The 15,246-nt window shown below is 26.8% G+C and overlaps 1 protein-coding gene and 1 pseudogene across 1 annotated transcript; both read right to left on the bottom strand.

The window, feature by feature from the left end:
- Window positions 1-2,400: 2,400 nt before the first annotated feature.
- Window positions 2,401-4,377, bottom strand: LOC145069647 (alpha carbonic anhydrase 7-like). Its single transcript, XM_079016603.1, has 7 exons — window positions 4,064-4,377; window positions 3,742-3,959; window positions 3,502-3,608; window positions 3,290-3,392; window positions 3,027-3,194; window positions 2,867-2,920; window positions 2,401-2,700 (listed from the first exon to the last, which is right to left on the bottom strand). The coding sequence occupies exons 1-7, from the start codon at window positions 4,149-4,151 to the stop codon at window positions 2,617-2,619; spliced, it is 822 nt and encodes a 273-aa protein (XP_078872729.1). The 5' UTR covers window positions 4,152-4,377; the 3' UTR covers window positions 2,401-2,616.
- Window positions 4,378-8,119: 3,742 nt separating this feature from the next.
- On the bottom strand, window positions 8,120-9,876 carry LOC145057796 (zinc finger protein CONSTANS-LIKE 9-like; annotated as a pseudogene).
- Between the last annotated feature and the right edge of the window lie 5,370 nt (window positions 9,877-15,246).

The raw sequence follows: 15,246 nt of genomic DNA, 5'->3' as shown, positions 1-15,246 counted from the left end.
TTTATAATTACACTTTAGGGTTGATATTTGTTTAATCTTATTAACCAACTTATAATTATTATTACTAATAAATTGAAAAGTCATGAGAGTTTCAAATGAATGTGGTGAAAGGAAAATTGCATGAGAGTTTCAAATGAATGTAGTGAAAGAAAAAAATGTTTCCTTTATAATATAGTACTAGGCGAATGCCCACGCATTGCGCAGAACTACCTATATAGTTGAAGTCTTTACAAATATATGTTTTTTAAATATAACAATAACGTTGTTATTAAATTTGATATAATAATTTATATATACTAAATTGATAAAATATATTGATTATTTTGGATTATATGATAATATATACATCTATTATAATTGTATAATCTCAATTGTTTGAATGACTTCTACCCACGAGTTACACATGAATAAAATTAAATATAGTATGATCACCTATATATCATATTTAGGCGAATGTATGTGTGTTACGCAAAAACACCTATATACTTAAAGTCTTTAAAAATATATGTTATTTTAAATATAGCAGTAACGTTGTTGTTAAATTTGATATAATAATTCATATATACTAAATTGATATAAGATATTGATTATTTCGAATTATATGATAATATATACATCTACTATAACTGCAAAATCTCAATCGCTTGAATGACTTCTATCCGCGAGTTACACATGAATAAAATTAAATATAATATATGGTTTAATGTTATTTATAGTTGTTGTTATTGTTAATTAATTTTTTTAAAATTTATTTACTTAAAAATTTAATTTCTATCATTATAATTTTTTAAAACATCAAACATTGTTTTTTGATTTTAAAGGTAACAAAATAATCATTTATATAGAGTTATTATTAACTATTGTTATTGTAATTTATTTTAAGCTACTTATTGAAAATTTTTAACGATTATAAAAATATATTTATGGAATATTTTAGTTGAATCGATATTACAATTTAGTTTTTGCAATTATCACTACAATTTATCACTTTTAACTATTTACAAAATATTTTTTGGTTTTTTAAGTGGAACTGAAATTTATATTTAAGTTGACATTGTAATGTTATATTTAAATTAACAATTTAAGTATTTTATCCAAATTGTTCAAAAGTTGTAACTTTAAACTGATAATGGTTTACATACAACAACATATTAAATCTAATAAATTAAATATAATATGTTAAAAGTTGAAGACATAACTTTATAAGACTACACTTTAGGTTTGATATTTATTTAAGCTTATTAACCAACTTATAATCATTATTAGAAAGACACTACATTTAACCACTTTTAACTATTTACAAAATATTTTTTGGGTTGTTTAAGTTAAACTAAAATTTATATTTAATTTGACACTGTAATGTTATATTCAAATTAATAATTTAAATATTTTATAAAAATTGTTTAAAAATTGTATCTTTAAAATGATAATGGTTTACATCCAAAAATATATTAAAACTAATAAATTAAGTATAATATGTTAAAAGTTGAAGACAACTTTATAAAACTACACTTTAGATTTGATATTTATTTAACCTTATTAACCAACTTATAATCATTATTAGAAAGACACTACATTTAAGCACTTTTAACTATTTACAAAATATTTTTTGGGTTGTTTAAGTTAAACTAAAATTTATATTTAATTTGACACTGTAATGTTATATTCAAATTAATAATTTAAATATTTTATACAAATTGTTTAAAAATTATATCTTTAAAATGATAATGGTTTACATCCAACAATATATTAAAACTAATAAATTAAGTATAATATGTTAAATGTTAACAAAACATAACTTTATAAGTAGAATTAAATATATTATTTTAATATTAAAATTTAGTTTTATATATGATTACACTTTAGATTTGATATTTATTTAACCTTATTATCCAACTTATAATTATTATTAGAAAGAAATTGAAAAGTCGTGGGAGTTTCAAATGAATGTGGTGAAAGGAAAAATACATGAGAGTTTCAAATGAATGTGGTGTAAGAAAAAATGCTTCATTTATAATATAGTATGATATGATATGATGATATGATCGGCAACTTCAAATTAACGAAAAACATATTGGTGACTTTTCATTTAGATTTAAGAATCTTTGCTCCTACAACTGCTCTCTAAAGTTAAAATCTCATATTCAATAAGAAAGTTAGTTTAATTCTAATTATATGTCGTATTTAGGTTGTTTTTTTTTTTTTTTTTTTTTTTTTTTTTTGTAATTTGTATTTAATAATGTTATTACGATTGGTAATTTAATTTCTTACAATTATAGGATAAATCATGAGAAAAAAAAATCTTGGATTGTTTTTCAATAAAAAAAATATATTCATGAACCACAATTATATCATATTAGTGATAATATTAGGAATAATGTTCATAATAAAAATGCTCATAATACATGCCTAGATAGTTAAGGAGCTAATCATAGGCTAAAACTAAATTGGGTGCCAAATTGCTTATGAAAACTGCCACACAGCTTGACAAAATTTCGGAATATAATTAAACAACACTTTATTATTATACATATACGGTATCACAAACGAATGAATAGAATCATATAAGTCGTCATTGTAGCTATATAATTTAATCATGAATTCGCCTATAAGTAATTAATTTTGAAAGTCATCTGGTCTATAAAGCTTCAACCAACGATTATTCAATGATTGGACGGGTCTTGCATTAGCCTCTGCCTCCTGTTACAACATCAACAAAAGTTAATATACATATTACATAACATGTTAATATATATATATATATATATATATATATATATATATATATATATATATATATATATATATATATATATATATATATATAATAAAATCAATAGATTTATTGAAATACTTAATCACTTACGTCATGGACAGCTTCTCGAATTGCATGTAATTGTGCTCGTGAAACTGTTCTCACCTGATATTCAACATTGTAAACTAATTTAATTCCTTACGATACTAAACATTAATATGAAATGATTTGAAAATAAATAGATATTAATTCATTATGATCAGTTTATCACCTTCTTAACAATGGTCCAAATAACATTTTGGTAGCATGGAGGTGTAGTAAGTGAGCCAATATATCGATAATATTTTCTGCTTCCAATCTTTATTTCTCGTGGGTCAATTATTCCCACACTTTTTTCAACATCTTTCGTAGAACTCAATGCTTTAAAATATGGTTCCATCTGATCATGTATCACATAAACAAGAATATCAAGCTATATATGCAGTTTTTACTTACCATAAATACATAGATCAAGAAAACTGTTTATTTACTTACCATTGATAGAAGAGAATCATGACGCCCGATCTTATACATGATTCCAACCACTGCAATTTTTTCGTCTACACTTTGATGAACCAAGTGTAGCTCTAGATTGAATCTGTATATATAGTGTTTTTGGTAAAAAATTTGTTTCAACTTACTAATATGAATTATTTTGGTAAATCTATATCATTATTTAGTAAAAAGGTGAGAATAAATTATTATACCTTCGGCCATTGATGGTGTGTTCAGTAGGAGTGTGCCAATGAAGTTGGTTAAGTTGATACTCCGTTCCGTTTATATGAATATGTCCTGCTCCTCCAACAAATCTCAACTGTTGATCATATAGTTAAACTATATATTAATTATTAGAATTACGTAACATAACTAGTATATATCTAACTTACATAAAATGGGTTTTTGCCTTTTAATTATTCAATATTTTATAAGCTTGATTGTTTACTTACCATCATATCATGGCCTCTATTAATAAGAGTCGAGTTTGCAGGTTTATAATCTCTATCAAGTTTTCCAAGACTTGAAGTTGTTTGAACCCTTTTATGTGTAAGATCAATGGGTGATTGCAAGTCTCCTTGGTTACACATGCTCCACTCGGGATGGATCTCTCCCCAATGACCCGGCCCGTTTGGACTGTTCACATCGTAAGTGAACTCACTTTCATCATCTACACAACCATTAACAAGATTTTTCAAGAACACAGAAATATCAACAACTAAAAAAGGAAAGAAATAAGTATAAAGTTGAATTCAAACTTTTACAGTAACTTACCAACTTCTTGAGCAGTAGCAAAAGTTGCACAAAAGATGATGATAAGAGTAATCAAGATTGAAGAAAACTTTAAGCTTTTGTTATCCATTTCTTTGTGGTTATATGAAATCTTTTCAGATGTGTGTATAAGTTATCGATATTTGAGAATGTATGTATATATAGGGAGATAGATAGAGACATGAATGGGGTCAAGAGGGAGGATCGAAGGTGTGAAGATGGAGAAATGGGAGCTTGATATTGACCAAAGACCATGTTTAATTCTTATAAAAGACTTCTAACTTTTTTATTTGTAATGAGTGTTTAAGAAATTTCTTCATGGGTTCAGGTAATGTTTGAACTTTGGGAACACTTCCCGATTTAACAAGTGTATAACTAATAAAGCTATTGATAGAAGTTTCCAGTTGTGAATGGATATTTATTTATTAATCATGAAAGATACAAACAAAAACAGATTGCATTAAGGTTTAATTAATTGTTCGTGTTAGTTTACATTAGTGAAAGAAATATTTGAAACGTTTATACTGAGAAAATTCAAATGAAGAATTTCTTCTCTTCCTTTCTTCTTCCATTGAGTACTGCTCTGTTTTTTTAATGTTTGCAAGCAATCAAAGAAAGACAATATATATATATATATATATATATATATATATATATATATATATATATATATATATATATATATATTCAAGTGTTATATATATATATATATATATATATATATATATATATATATATATATATATATATATATTCAAGTGTTGTAACTGCTTCGGATAAGAATATTTATTAGTAAGTCTACCATTTAACATTAACTGGAACTGTATATTTTGGTGATATAGTTTTGACTTGTAGTCGAAGATTACCGAACTGTATTAATTTTTACATGTATATTTCACGGCTTGTATCTACATACTACATCATGCATTTATGCTATTGTAGTTCTTATCTGACATGTCAATGTTATTTATGAAAACAGTCATATATCATCATCAATCTCCACTTACCTATTTCGTTCGGTTTGATATGATGAGATAAATATCATTATGTTGCATCAAAATAATAAAAAAAATTATTTCTAAAATAAAGAAAAAAACAATCTAAGATTTCCAAAAGTGTCTGAATTTTTCAAGCTCGATCATTGTGGTGTCCGTTTTTTCAATATTTTTTCCATTGAAAGTTACTATATATATACTTTAATGATTCCAAATATATATATATAAAATTATTGCGGAATGGAGTCGAAGAAAGTTTTCAAAGTTGATGTGCTCGGGTTTATATAATTACCATTGAATTTTTTTAAAGTTAATATTATTTTATTTAGGTTATTCAAAAAGAAAACAATATTTTATTTTATTTTTTGAACAGTGGTATGCAGAAGCCTTTCGTATTATTTCAACGAAGACTATCATCCAATAAGGCAGAGACGATCCCATGAGGATTTCAGGGAGAAATTCTCCACATAAAAAGATATAACATTTTTATCAACTTTAAAAAACCTGCGGGAGTCGAACCTCCAACCTTATATAGATATAAAACTCATGTCTCTTTCAATTTTAGAAAATTATTATTTTCTCTTAGTGGTATATTTGTCCGAAGAATATATATAATTAAGAAGGAAGGGATAGCGAGAGCTTCCACCTTCATTATTTTACGGGATTTTTATTAATTTTTTTTACTTATTCCGCCAGCAGCTAAGCCATTCATGTCCAAATAATTCATTAAATTTTATAATATTAAAGTTTTGATTAGATATATAATTTAATATTATTAAGATCAAATATATATGTTTTGATCAAACTTTTATATATATATATATATATATATATATATATATATATATATATATATATATATATATATATATATATATATATATATATTTATTGAGAATCAAAAAGAATCCAAAACAACTAGTGTCATATCTGTCCGGTAGACAGGTTGATAAGTATATAAACAGTATATTGATTTATCTTATTTTTATAGCATATTACTTTCAATCATTTTTATATTAGTTATGTATATGACAAATCTATCCAATTATCTTTCTATCTTTTGAATTTTTTTTTGTTTGTTTAATTATATATTTAACAATCATTTCTAAATCTTCATTTTATTAATTTTTTATAATTTTCTTATTTAACCATTGTCATTTGAAAGTACAATGGTTGAATTTTCAAAAAAACATTTTTTTTTAAAATATGAATTAAAAATGAAAGTATGATGTTATATTTGAAAGTACAATGCTTAAATAAGAAAATAACATAAATTGAAAATAACTACAATGCTATTATTTTCAAAGACGAATTACCATTTTACCCCAGCCCTATTTATATATTTGTTTAAAATATGACAATTGTCAAATGACCATTATGCCCCCCCCCCATTTGATTTGTGAATGTACTTTTTTTGTTTGTTTAATTATATGTTTAACATTCATTTCTAAATCTTCTTTTTGTTTTTTTTTTAATTTTTTGTTTTATTTTCTTATTTAACCATTTTACATTGAAAGTATAAATGTTTAATAACAAAAACAACATTTTTTTTTGAAAAAATCAGTGTTGTAAAAATCCCGATTAGGTCCCGATTAATCCCTAAGCGCTACTCGACCGATTAGAGGGCGCCTAGCGATTAATCCGTGCATACACAATGACAGAAACGGTAGAACCCGATGAAATTTTAACACTTTGAAGAAATTACATCTCAACAAAAACTATTTGAGGTATGAGTAGTGTTGTATTTATCATATTAAGATATTTTGTTATGATATTAGTGGTATTTACGAACTTTTATATGATATTAGTCATATTTAATTCTTTAAAATTTAACAAATTAGCAATTAATGGTTACCGATTAATCCCCCGATTAATCTCTGTCTAACCGATTAATTCTTTAACCCCAGTCCACGACTAGCTAACGTCGAGTGATTTTTACAACCTTAGCAAAAATGAATTAAAAATAAAAGTATGGTGCTATATTTAAAAGTACAATGCTTAAATAAGAAAATAACATAATTTTTATTGAAAATAAGTACAATGCTATTATTTTCAAAGACGAACTACCATTTTGCCCACATCCCAATTTACACATTTGTTTAAAATATGACAATTGCCCAATGACCGTTATGCCCCCCCCCCCCCCCCCACATTGTGATTTATGAATGTACTTTTTTTTTTGTTTGTCTAATTATATATTTAACATTCATTTCTAATCTTCATTTTTTTTAAAAAAAATTGTTTTATTTTCTTATTTAACCATTGTAATTTGAAAGTACAACGGTTTAATAAGAAAAAAACAACATGAGTTGATAAGACTCGGTATTTTTATGTTGCTGTATTTGAGTTACTTTAATTTGTTTTGAACGACATTTTAATTGTTTTAATGTTTTGCTTTCAGGTCCAAAGGGCTTAAATAATATTTCTTTCAGGTGCAACAATCTCAAAGGCAAATTAGTCAAACATGTACCAAATCTTCATCAAGGGTAAATTGGAAAAAAAAAAAAAGCCCAAACTTTTATGCATTGAGATCTTGAGCATGAAACCAGATACGAAGAAATGAAGAAAACACATTTTCACATGAGAAGAATCATCAAACTACCACAAAACACAAAACCCATCCTACAAAAAGATGTTTAATACTAAAACCCTAATTCAACTTTGATTTACATCTCCCCTTTTTTACATACCAACAAAAACACAACAATTATCACAAAATTTTCTATCTCATCATTTATCCAAATATGCTTATGTATATACATACATAATTACATCATAAGTCTACAGTAACAATCATCATCCATGGTCCCAACAAGTCCACGCGCCGCCATGACAATAAACTCTGTGTTCTTTCAACAAAAAACATTTACCATTTGAAGAAACAAAAACAGACTAAAACCAAGTTTAGCATGAGGGGTGTTGACATCACGACAAATATTGTTGTTCTTGGAACTAGCGTGAAGATGTGGGAATCAGATGATTCGGATGAATCTTGAAATTGGAATCAGAATCAGAATCATTCCCATTACTTATTTTCATATCATAAAGAAACATGTCAAGATTCTTAGTAGCTTCGAGTTTGACTCATGGGATCATAATCATATGCATCACCAGCCTTCACGAATCGCCCTTTCACACATTTTCTTACATCTGTCGGTGCCTTTCGTGTTGCATATTTTACTCTCTTCTCAAATCTACAAGATGAAAAACACAAATTTAGGGTTTAGGGTTTAAGATCATAGTCAGGATCTGTTTGGTAATATGGAATGGAATGAACAACGTAACTGAATGAGCAAAGTAATGGAATGGATCTTTACATTCAATTATCATGTTTAGTTTGTTGTAGGAATGGAATGGGCCATTTAAACATGTCGTTTTCCATGTATAAGTAAAAGATTAAATTAATAAATAGAGACAAGATGTTTTTATAAAATAGAATCAATTATCATGAAATCTTAAAACATAATTATAATCAAAAAAGTATTTTTAATTATCTTTAGAAAATAACAAAACCTAAGTTAATTCAACTTTTGAGTGTTTTTATATAACAAAAGTAATTTATAAATATAATATATCATTCCATTCCATCAATGAATGAAAAATAAAAACACCTCTCCTCCGTGGAATGAAAATCAGTCCAGGAGAAGGAATCACATATTTTGCGAGGGAGGAATCCTATATTCCATTTTGTCATAATGCTCTATTCCATTTCCTATTAAACTAGTGTGTACCAAACACTATCTTTTCATTTATATCTCATTATAAAAAGAGTAGTAAAGATACTCAGTTTCTCATCTTCTTTTTTCCCCTATAACAGAGGACAGCTTCACTTCTGCTACCAATAATAGCGGTGGTTTGATCAGAGGCAACACCACCACCCTAGATGAACCATGGTGGCTCACCCATTAGAAGCATTGAAGAAGAAGCTACACAATCTTGATATTCACCACCACTACTCTCTCCTGTGAGACTTGAGAATGAGATGTTTGAATGTTGTCTTCCATAACACGGATTTGGTTCTATTTTGCAGGTTATTAATGAATCGGTTGATGTTGCATTGTTGCATGTTGCTTGCACTTGATTCCCATGTCCAGTTGTTGATTCCTAACCACATAAAAAACACATTAAAATTACATCTTTTTTTAAAATTGAATTAAAAAAATTCATGGTTAATTGAGTGAAAGTAATACCTTGGCAGCATATGAACCATGACAATTATATTCAACACCATCAAACAAACAATCAATCCCATATTTTGCAAAAAGATGTTCAGGATCATTATGGCCTACACCAAAGAGTTCTTCATAGTTCTCAATTTTCAAGTCAACTTCATCCATATTAAAGTCAACATAGAATCCATCATCATTAAATGCTTCAACATCTTTTTCCTGAATGTGATGTCTACATGTAAACAACACAAAAAAAAAATCCTTACTCGATGCATGATTAAAAAATACAAATGTGAGGGTATTTGCATGCACTCTTTCATAGTTATTAGAGATGTTTTACATTTATCCACTCCAAATCTTTATTCTTTTTACCATAAAAAAGCCTAATCATAATCAGTTGAAAAAGTAACATCACATAAACCAACCTAATTACATTTGATGAAGAAGAATTCAACTGTCCAACTTGTTGAACTACATTTTCTTGTTTATCATCAACACGAACACTTGAAGAACATGTACATAAATTCAATTGATTTACAACTACATCTTGATTATTGTTGCTTCTAGAAGGTCCTTGACTATTATCAGCAATGCTCATTGACCAAATTCCTTGTTCACAAGTAGAATCAATAACCGAGGGCAATTCCGTCATAAACGACCAAATAGATGAAAGTTCAACAGCCAAAGGCCAATTCGAGTAACAATTCTACGTTTGTTTTTCTCAAATTTCCACGTTCGCAATATGATGCTTCAAGCTTAAGATATAAAATACAAAATATATGATGGACATCGTCAAATAAATAAACAAAACATTACCTGAGATTTAATGTTGTCAGATTTGGGGTAACTTGGTATCATCCGACGTACATAGAATCCCTTAAAAGAAGAAGAGATTTCAGAATAGAAGTTCGTTGTTTCTCGAGCCATCGGATCATTACAGCATCTTGAGCGGTGTCCACGTACCCGTTCCCCATGCCTGACATCTTTTCTTTTTGTTTTAGTTAGTGTCCGTCGTTCCCCCTTGTGTTCGTGGATGGTGCTCGCTAGAAAATCAAGCGCCTCGAAGAGGTTTGTGACAGAAGCGAGGGTTTGTGATTTTGAAGGTGGGTTAAAGATGATAGAGTCGATCATCGGTGAGTTGAAAAGGAAAATAAAGAGGGGGCATGGAGGTTGGGAGCTTCTGGAGGTGATCGTGCACATGGAAGCCGGAGCAGACGTAGGTGGAATGGAAACCGCCACAGTCGGTTGTGCCAAAACCGTAAATACAGAGTTATTACCGCTGAGATTGAAACATGGGAGAGTTTAAATGGCTGAGATGTGTTGGACAGTTTTAGACTCATCGTCGTCCATAATATAAAGAATAAAAAGTTAAGAACCATATTTCTTTATAACTAGATGTGCGCACGCGTAAAGCGACGACGATAAATAGTTTTTTTGGCGAATACCTTCTTACAGGAAAATAATTATTAGATTTTATTATTAGGTATTATGTAATAAAAAATTATCAATTTTAAACAAAAAAATATTTATCTTTTATACCATATATTTATATTGCCTGTTTATACTATTGATGTGAATTAATTAATACCAGTGTCTAGTTTAAGAAATGTAAATTATTTTATGTACATGAATATAATATTTTAAAGTTTTTATTTTGCTCTAAATTAAATTTCTTAATTACTTTCCTTAATTCAAAAGTTCAAACTTTTGGCAAGTATTAGTGAATTATTTATGCATAATTAATTTGTACAAAAAGCTTTATAACTTATACTTCTTAAAATTCAAGATATGACTAATATGTTTTATAATATAGTATAAGATATTAGGCAACTAAAGGCCCTTATGATATTTAAACTAAATTGATTAAATTCAGTTTTCATTTCCCATGATTTAATAGCGATTAAGTATCTTCATTTGATATCAACAATTCTCGCAATTCATATCCAAATCAAAGAGTTACCATTGCTAGTGAAATGGGTAGTCATAAAAAATAGGTATTTTGTATTTATCGATTAAACTAATCAATATATTTGTTCGTTAAATAAAAATAATTGGGTTAACATGAAGAATTGATTTCCTGATCGTTAATATTATTGAATGTGTGGTGATCTATACACAACAGTTTTATCCATACACAACAAATTATGTTTTATATAGTTGTACAATACAATCATCTAAATCATAAATTGTTGTGTATGGCTAAAAAGTGTTGTGTACAAATCATGTTCGTATTTATACATGGATAAGACTTTGGGAAAAAGAAATAAAAAGATAACGAAACAATGATAAGGAAACTAAATCAATCATCATAGGAAACATATAACAAGTAAAGCTAATCCTAAAAACTCATTTACTATCCCCTCAAGTTGGAGCGTTAAGATATCAAACGCCCATCTTGACAAGTAGAGAATGAAAGCGTGTTGTTCCAAGCGGTTTAGTAAAAATGTCATGTTTACTTCTGGTTTTGGTGGATCGCTTAATTGAACAAGAAGCCTTTTGTATTGGTTTGATGCTAAGAATTTGGGTTCTTACTGTTTGAAATTCTTCATTAAGACCAATTAGAAACTCACAGATGTGTTCTCTCTCTTTGTCTTCTACGAGTCTTCTTCCAAGATTACATGAGCATTTTCCACATGTACACTTAGACTGTGATGTGAAGGATTGTATCTCATCCTAAATACCTCTTAGCTTCGTAAAGTATGTTGAGACATACATGTTTTTTTATCTTGTTGAAGTTAGTTTTCATTTTAGTTCGTATGCCCTCAGTGCACTCTCCTTTTTACAACGCTCTTCAAGATCTTGCCAAATTTCTCTCGTTGTGTGTGCATATTTACAGTGTCTCTTATCTCCTTTTCCATGATTGTGGTCAGCCAACCTTTGATTATTTCATCACCGCGTTGCCACGTCCTTTTCCATGGCTGTGGTTAGCTAACCTTTAATGATATATATATATATATATATATATATATATATATATATATATATATATATATATATTTGTGTGTGTACTTGATTTTCTTTTGTTTTCTTTTGATTTTTAGTTTGTGATTCCTAATTATTTTGATTCAATGTCTTGATTTAAAGGAGTTTGAAGATATCGGTCCCTTTTTGTTGCTTACTATTTTTTATTCACCTCCCCGATAAGGTCTTTTGTTAAGACTCTTATTTTCCTCCAGTTTTATTTCTTTGGCAATTTAGTTATCGATTACTGTTGATAGATAGATTCACTATAATAATAAGAAATTAAACTAATTTTCATAGATGAATAGAAGATCTAAAATTGGGGGGATGTGAACAACGTAACAAAGATCTAGAGCCTTCAATGCGTTATTTTAATTGAAAAATGTTGTTATGATTTGAATCTTCGATTGAAACTTGAAACAAAGCACGTACGAGTTGACACAATCACATTTTGGTCAACTACAATGGAGCTTAAAGTAACTAGGATTAGGGTTCAAGAAAAGATCACGTTGGAAGTGAAGCAGGAATATCATAAGTTTCAAAGGGAAAAATCTTATGGTCAAAATCCATCTATTTGAGATCAGTTTGTTTTCTATGAAGGTGATCTCCGGATCATATACCCTTCTAAAAAACTTCAGAGCATCTGAAACCACCACGAATCTCAACTTCGATTCATCACAAAAGAATACTCGGTTAATGTCAAATCTAGAATCTTAAACATCACATTCACCCCATCTCCAAACACCTCTGATTCTTACGCATTTGACAATGGTGGGTTTTTGATGTCGCAAGTGATGGAGGGAATATGAAGAAGATGAAGTAAAAAGTGTACATGTGGGTATATGAGAGAGAGGGAGAGAGGTGAAGTTTTTTATTACTTTTTAATTATTTCATTGGATAAAGAATAAAAGAAAAATAAAAACTAAAAGGATCATGAAACCAAAAATAATCGAGGTTTGAACTAAAACTAAAAAAAAAAAAATACTTACCACATGCATCATTTTTGCAATTTTGTATTTATTACTTTTTAAATAAGTTTTAAACTATCTTTTAATATATATTATATATTTCACATTATATTTAATCTTTTTTTTTTATATAATTTAACATTTTAATTTAGGTTTTATATTTAAACTATGTAACTATTTAGAAAAAAATAGGTTTTGAAAATGTTTATCTAAGTTTATTTTGAATTTTTATTTATGTATTAGATTTAACATTATATATAAATTAACAAATTAAATGTATTATATTGATAATTACAAAGTAAGGGCTTCAAATCAACAAAATAAGTATGTAAAATTATTGTTTAGAATCTAACATCATATTTAAATAAACAATATATTATATCGAAAATAAAGAATTAATATTGAAATTAGAATAATAATTAATTTACTACATTAATTAAAAAAGAAATTAAAAAGTTTTCGGTTTAAAATGAATTGGATGATAGGAAAATTATCTATTTTATAGTATACTGGACATATTCTCGTGTGTTGTGTAAGAATATAATTACGTAATTAAAAGTATAAAATAGTCGAAATCAAAAATAAGTATTTACATAAAATTGTAATGTATAAATTTGTACCTCTCTAAAGTATAATATAAACAAAATTACAACTGATTTCCGCGATTTTCATTTGTTAAAAATGATTAAGTATATTGTTATCAAAAATTTATATAAACACACATATCTCAATGAGAATGACTAAAAATTAGTTTAATTTATTATTAAATTTGTGACATTTTATATAATAAGTCTAGTTTTAGTTTAAAAAAACGATATCGTATATTTATATTATTGTGAAAATCATAACCGGAGACATAGGAAAAAAAAAACTATGTTATAATGACATAAAAACAAACCTTACATCAAAATACAGATAAAAATTATCCAGTTTATTCATACCAAACTTGTGTATTAAAAGTTATGATAAAAATTTATGAAATTGTTTAAATTATATTATAAGTTTATAACAATATAATGATAAATCAAATAAATACAATAATAAAATAAACAAAACAATTTAAATATGCGATGATGTTGTTGCCTTCTTTTTAAAGTGGTAACATATATATATATATATATATATATATATATATATATATATATATATATATATATATATATATATATATATATATATATATATATATATATATATGGGTAAGTGGATATACCTAACAATCTTATATAAGCTTAGGTACCTAACTCCATAATACTACATCGATTTGTATCATATTTACATTGTAATTGCCTAAGGTTCTTAAACTTCAACCCCATAACTTGATTACTTCCAAACTCTTTGGACTTTCACAATATCTTTCTTTTACATCACGTTTTTCTATCGAATACCACCTAATGGCTTCATATCCTACCGCTACAAATGAAAGGATGTACGAGAAATATAATGATGAATTTCCAAATTTTTTTTGAAGTAAATCAAGTTTAGGGATGAAATTTAAGAACCTTGGATGATTGCAATAAAAATTTAATGCAAAATGACATAGTTTGATGAGGTTAGGTAGCTAAACTTATATAAGGTTGTTAGGTATATTCACTTTACCCTATATATATATATATATATATATATATATATATATATATATATATATATATATATATATATAGAGAGAGAGAGAGAGAGAGAGAGATCACAAAAAAAAAATTGAATTTTTTTTTATAAAAAATCGCTGAAAAAAAAAATAAAAAATCAAAATTTTTTTTTGTAAAAAAAAAGATTTTTCACCGATTTTGTATAAAAAGCTGCGATTTTTTCAAAAAAAAGTTTTGTGATCTCTAAGTATTTTTTTTATGCATTTTTATGATTTTTAGGGTGTTTTTAGGGTTTTTTGTTTTCCAAATAACCCTTCCCTATATATATATATATATATATATATATATATATATATATATATATATATATATATATATATATATATATATATATATATATATATATATATATAGGTAAAGGTTCAAATGAGAACCACTAAAAATTAAAAACCGTAAGAACACCATTTTATAACCAGATATACACACACTACATACATTTTTACA

Source organism: Lactuca serriola, chromosome 1 (genome assembly GCF_051521515.1).
Source record: "Lactuca serriola cultivar US96UC23 chromosome 1, Lser_US96UC23_V15, whole genome shotgun sequence".
Classification (NCBI taxonomy): domain Eukaryota; kingdom Viridiplantae; phylum Streptophyta; class Magnoliopsida; order Asterales; family Asteraceae; genus Lactuca; species Lactuca serriola.
Note: the sequence above shows the minus strand (reverse complement) of the source record. Positions and strands in the feature narration are given on the sequence as shown.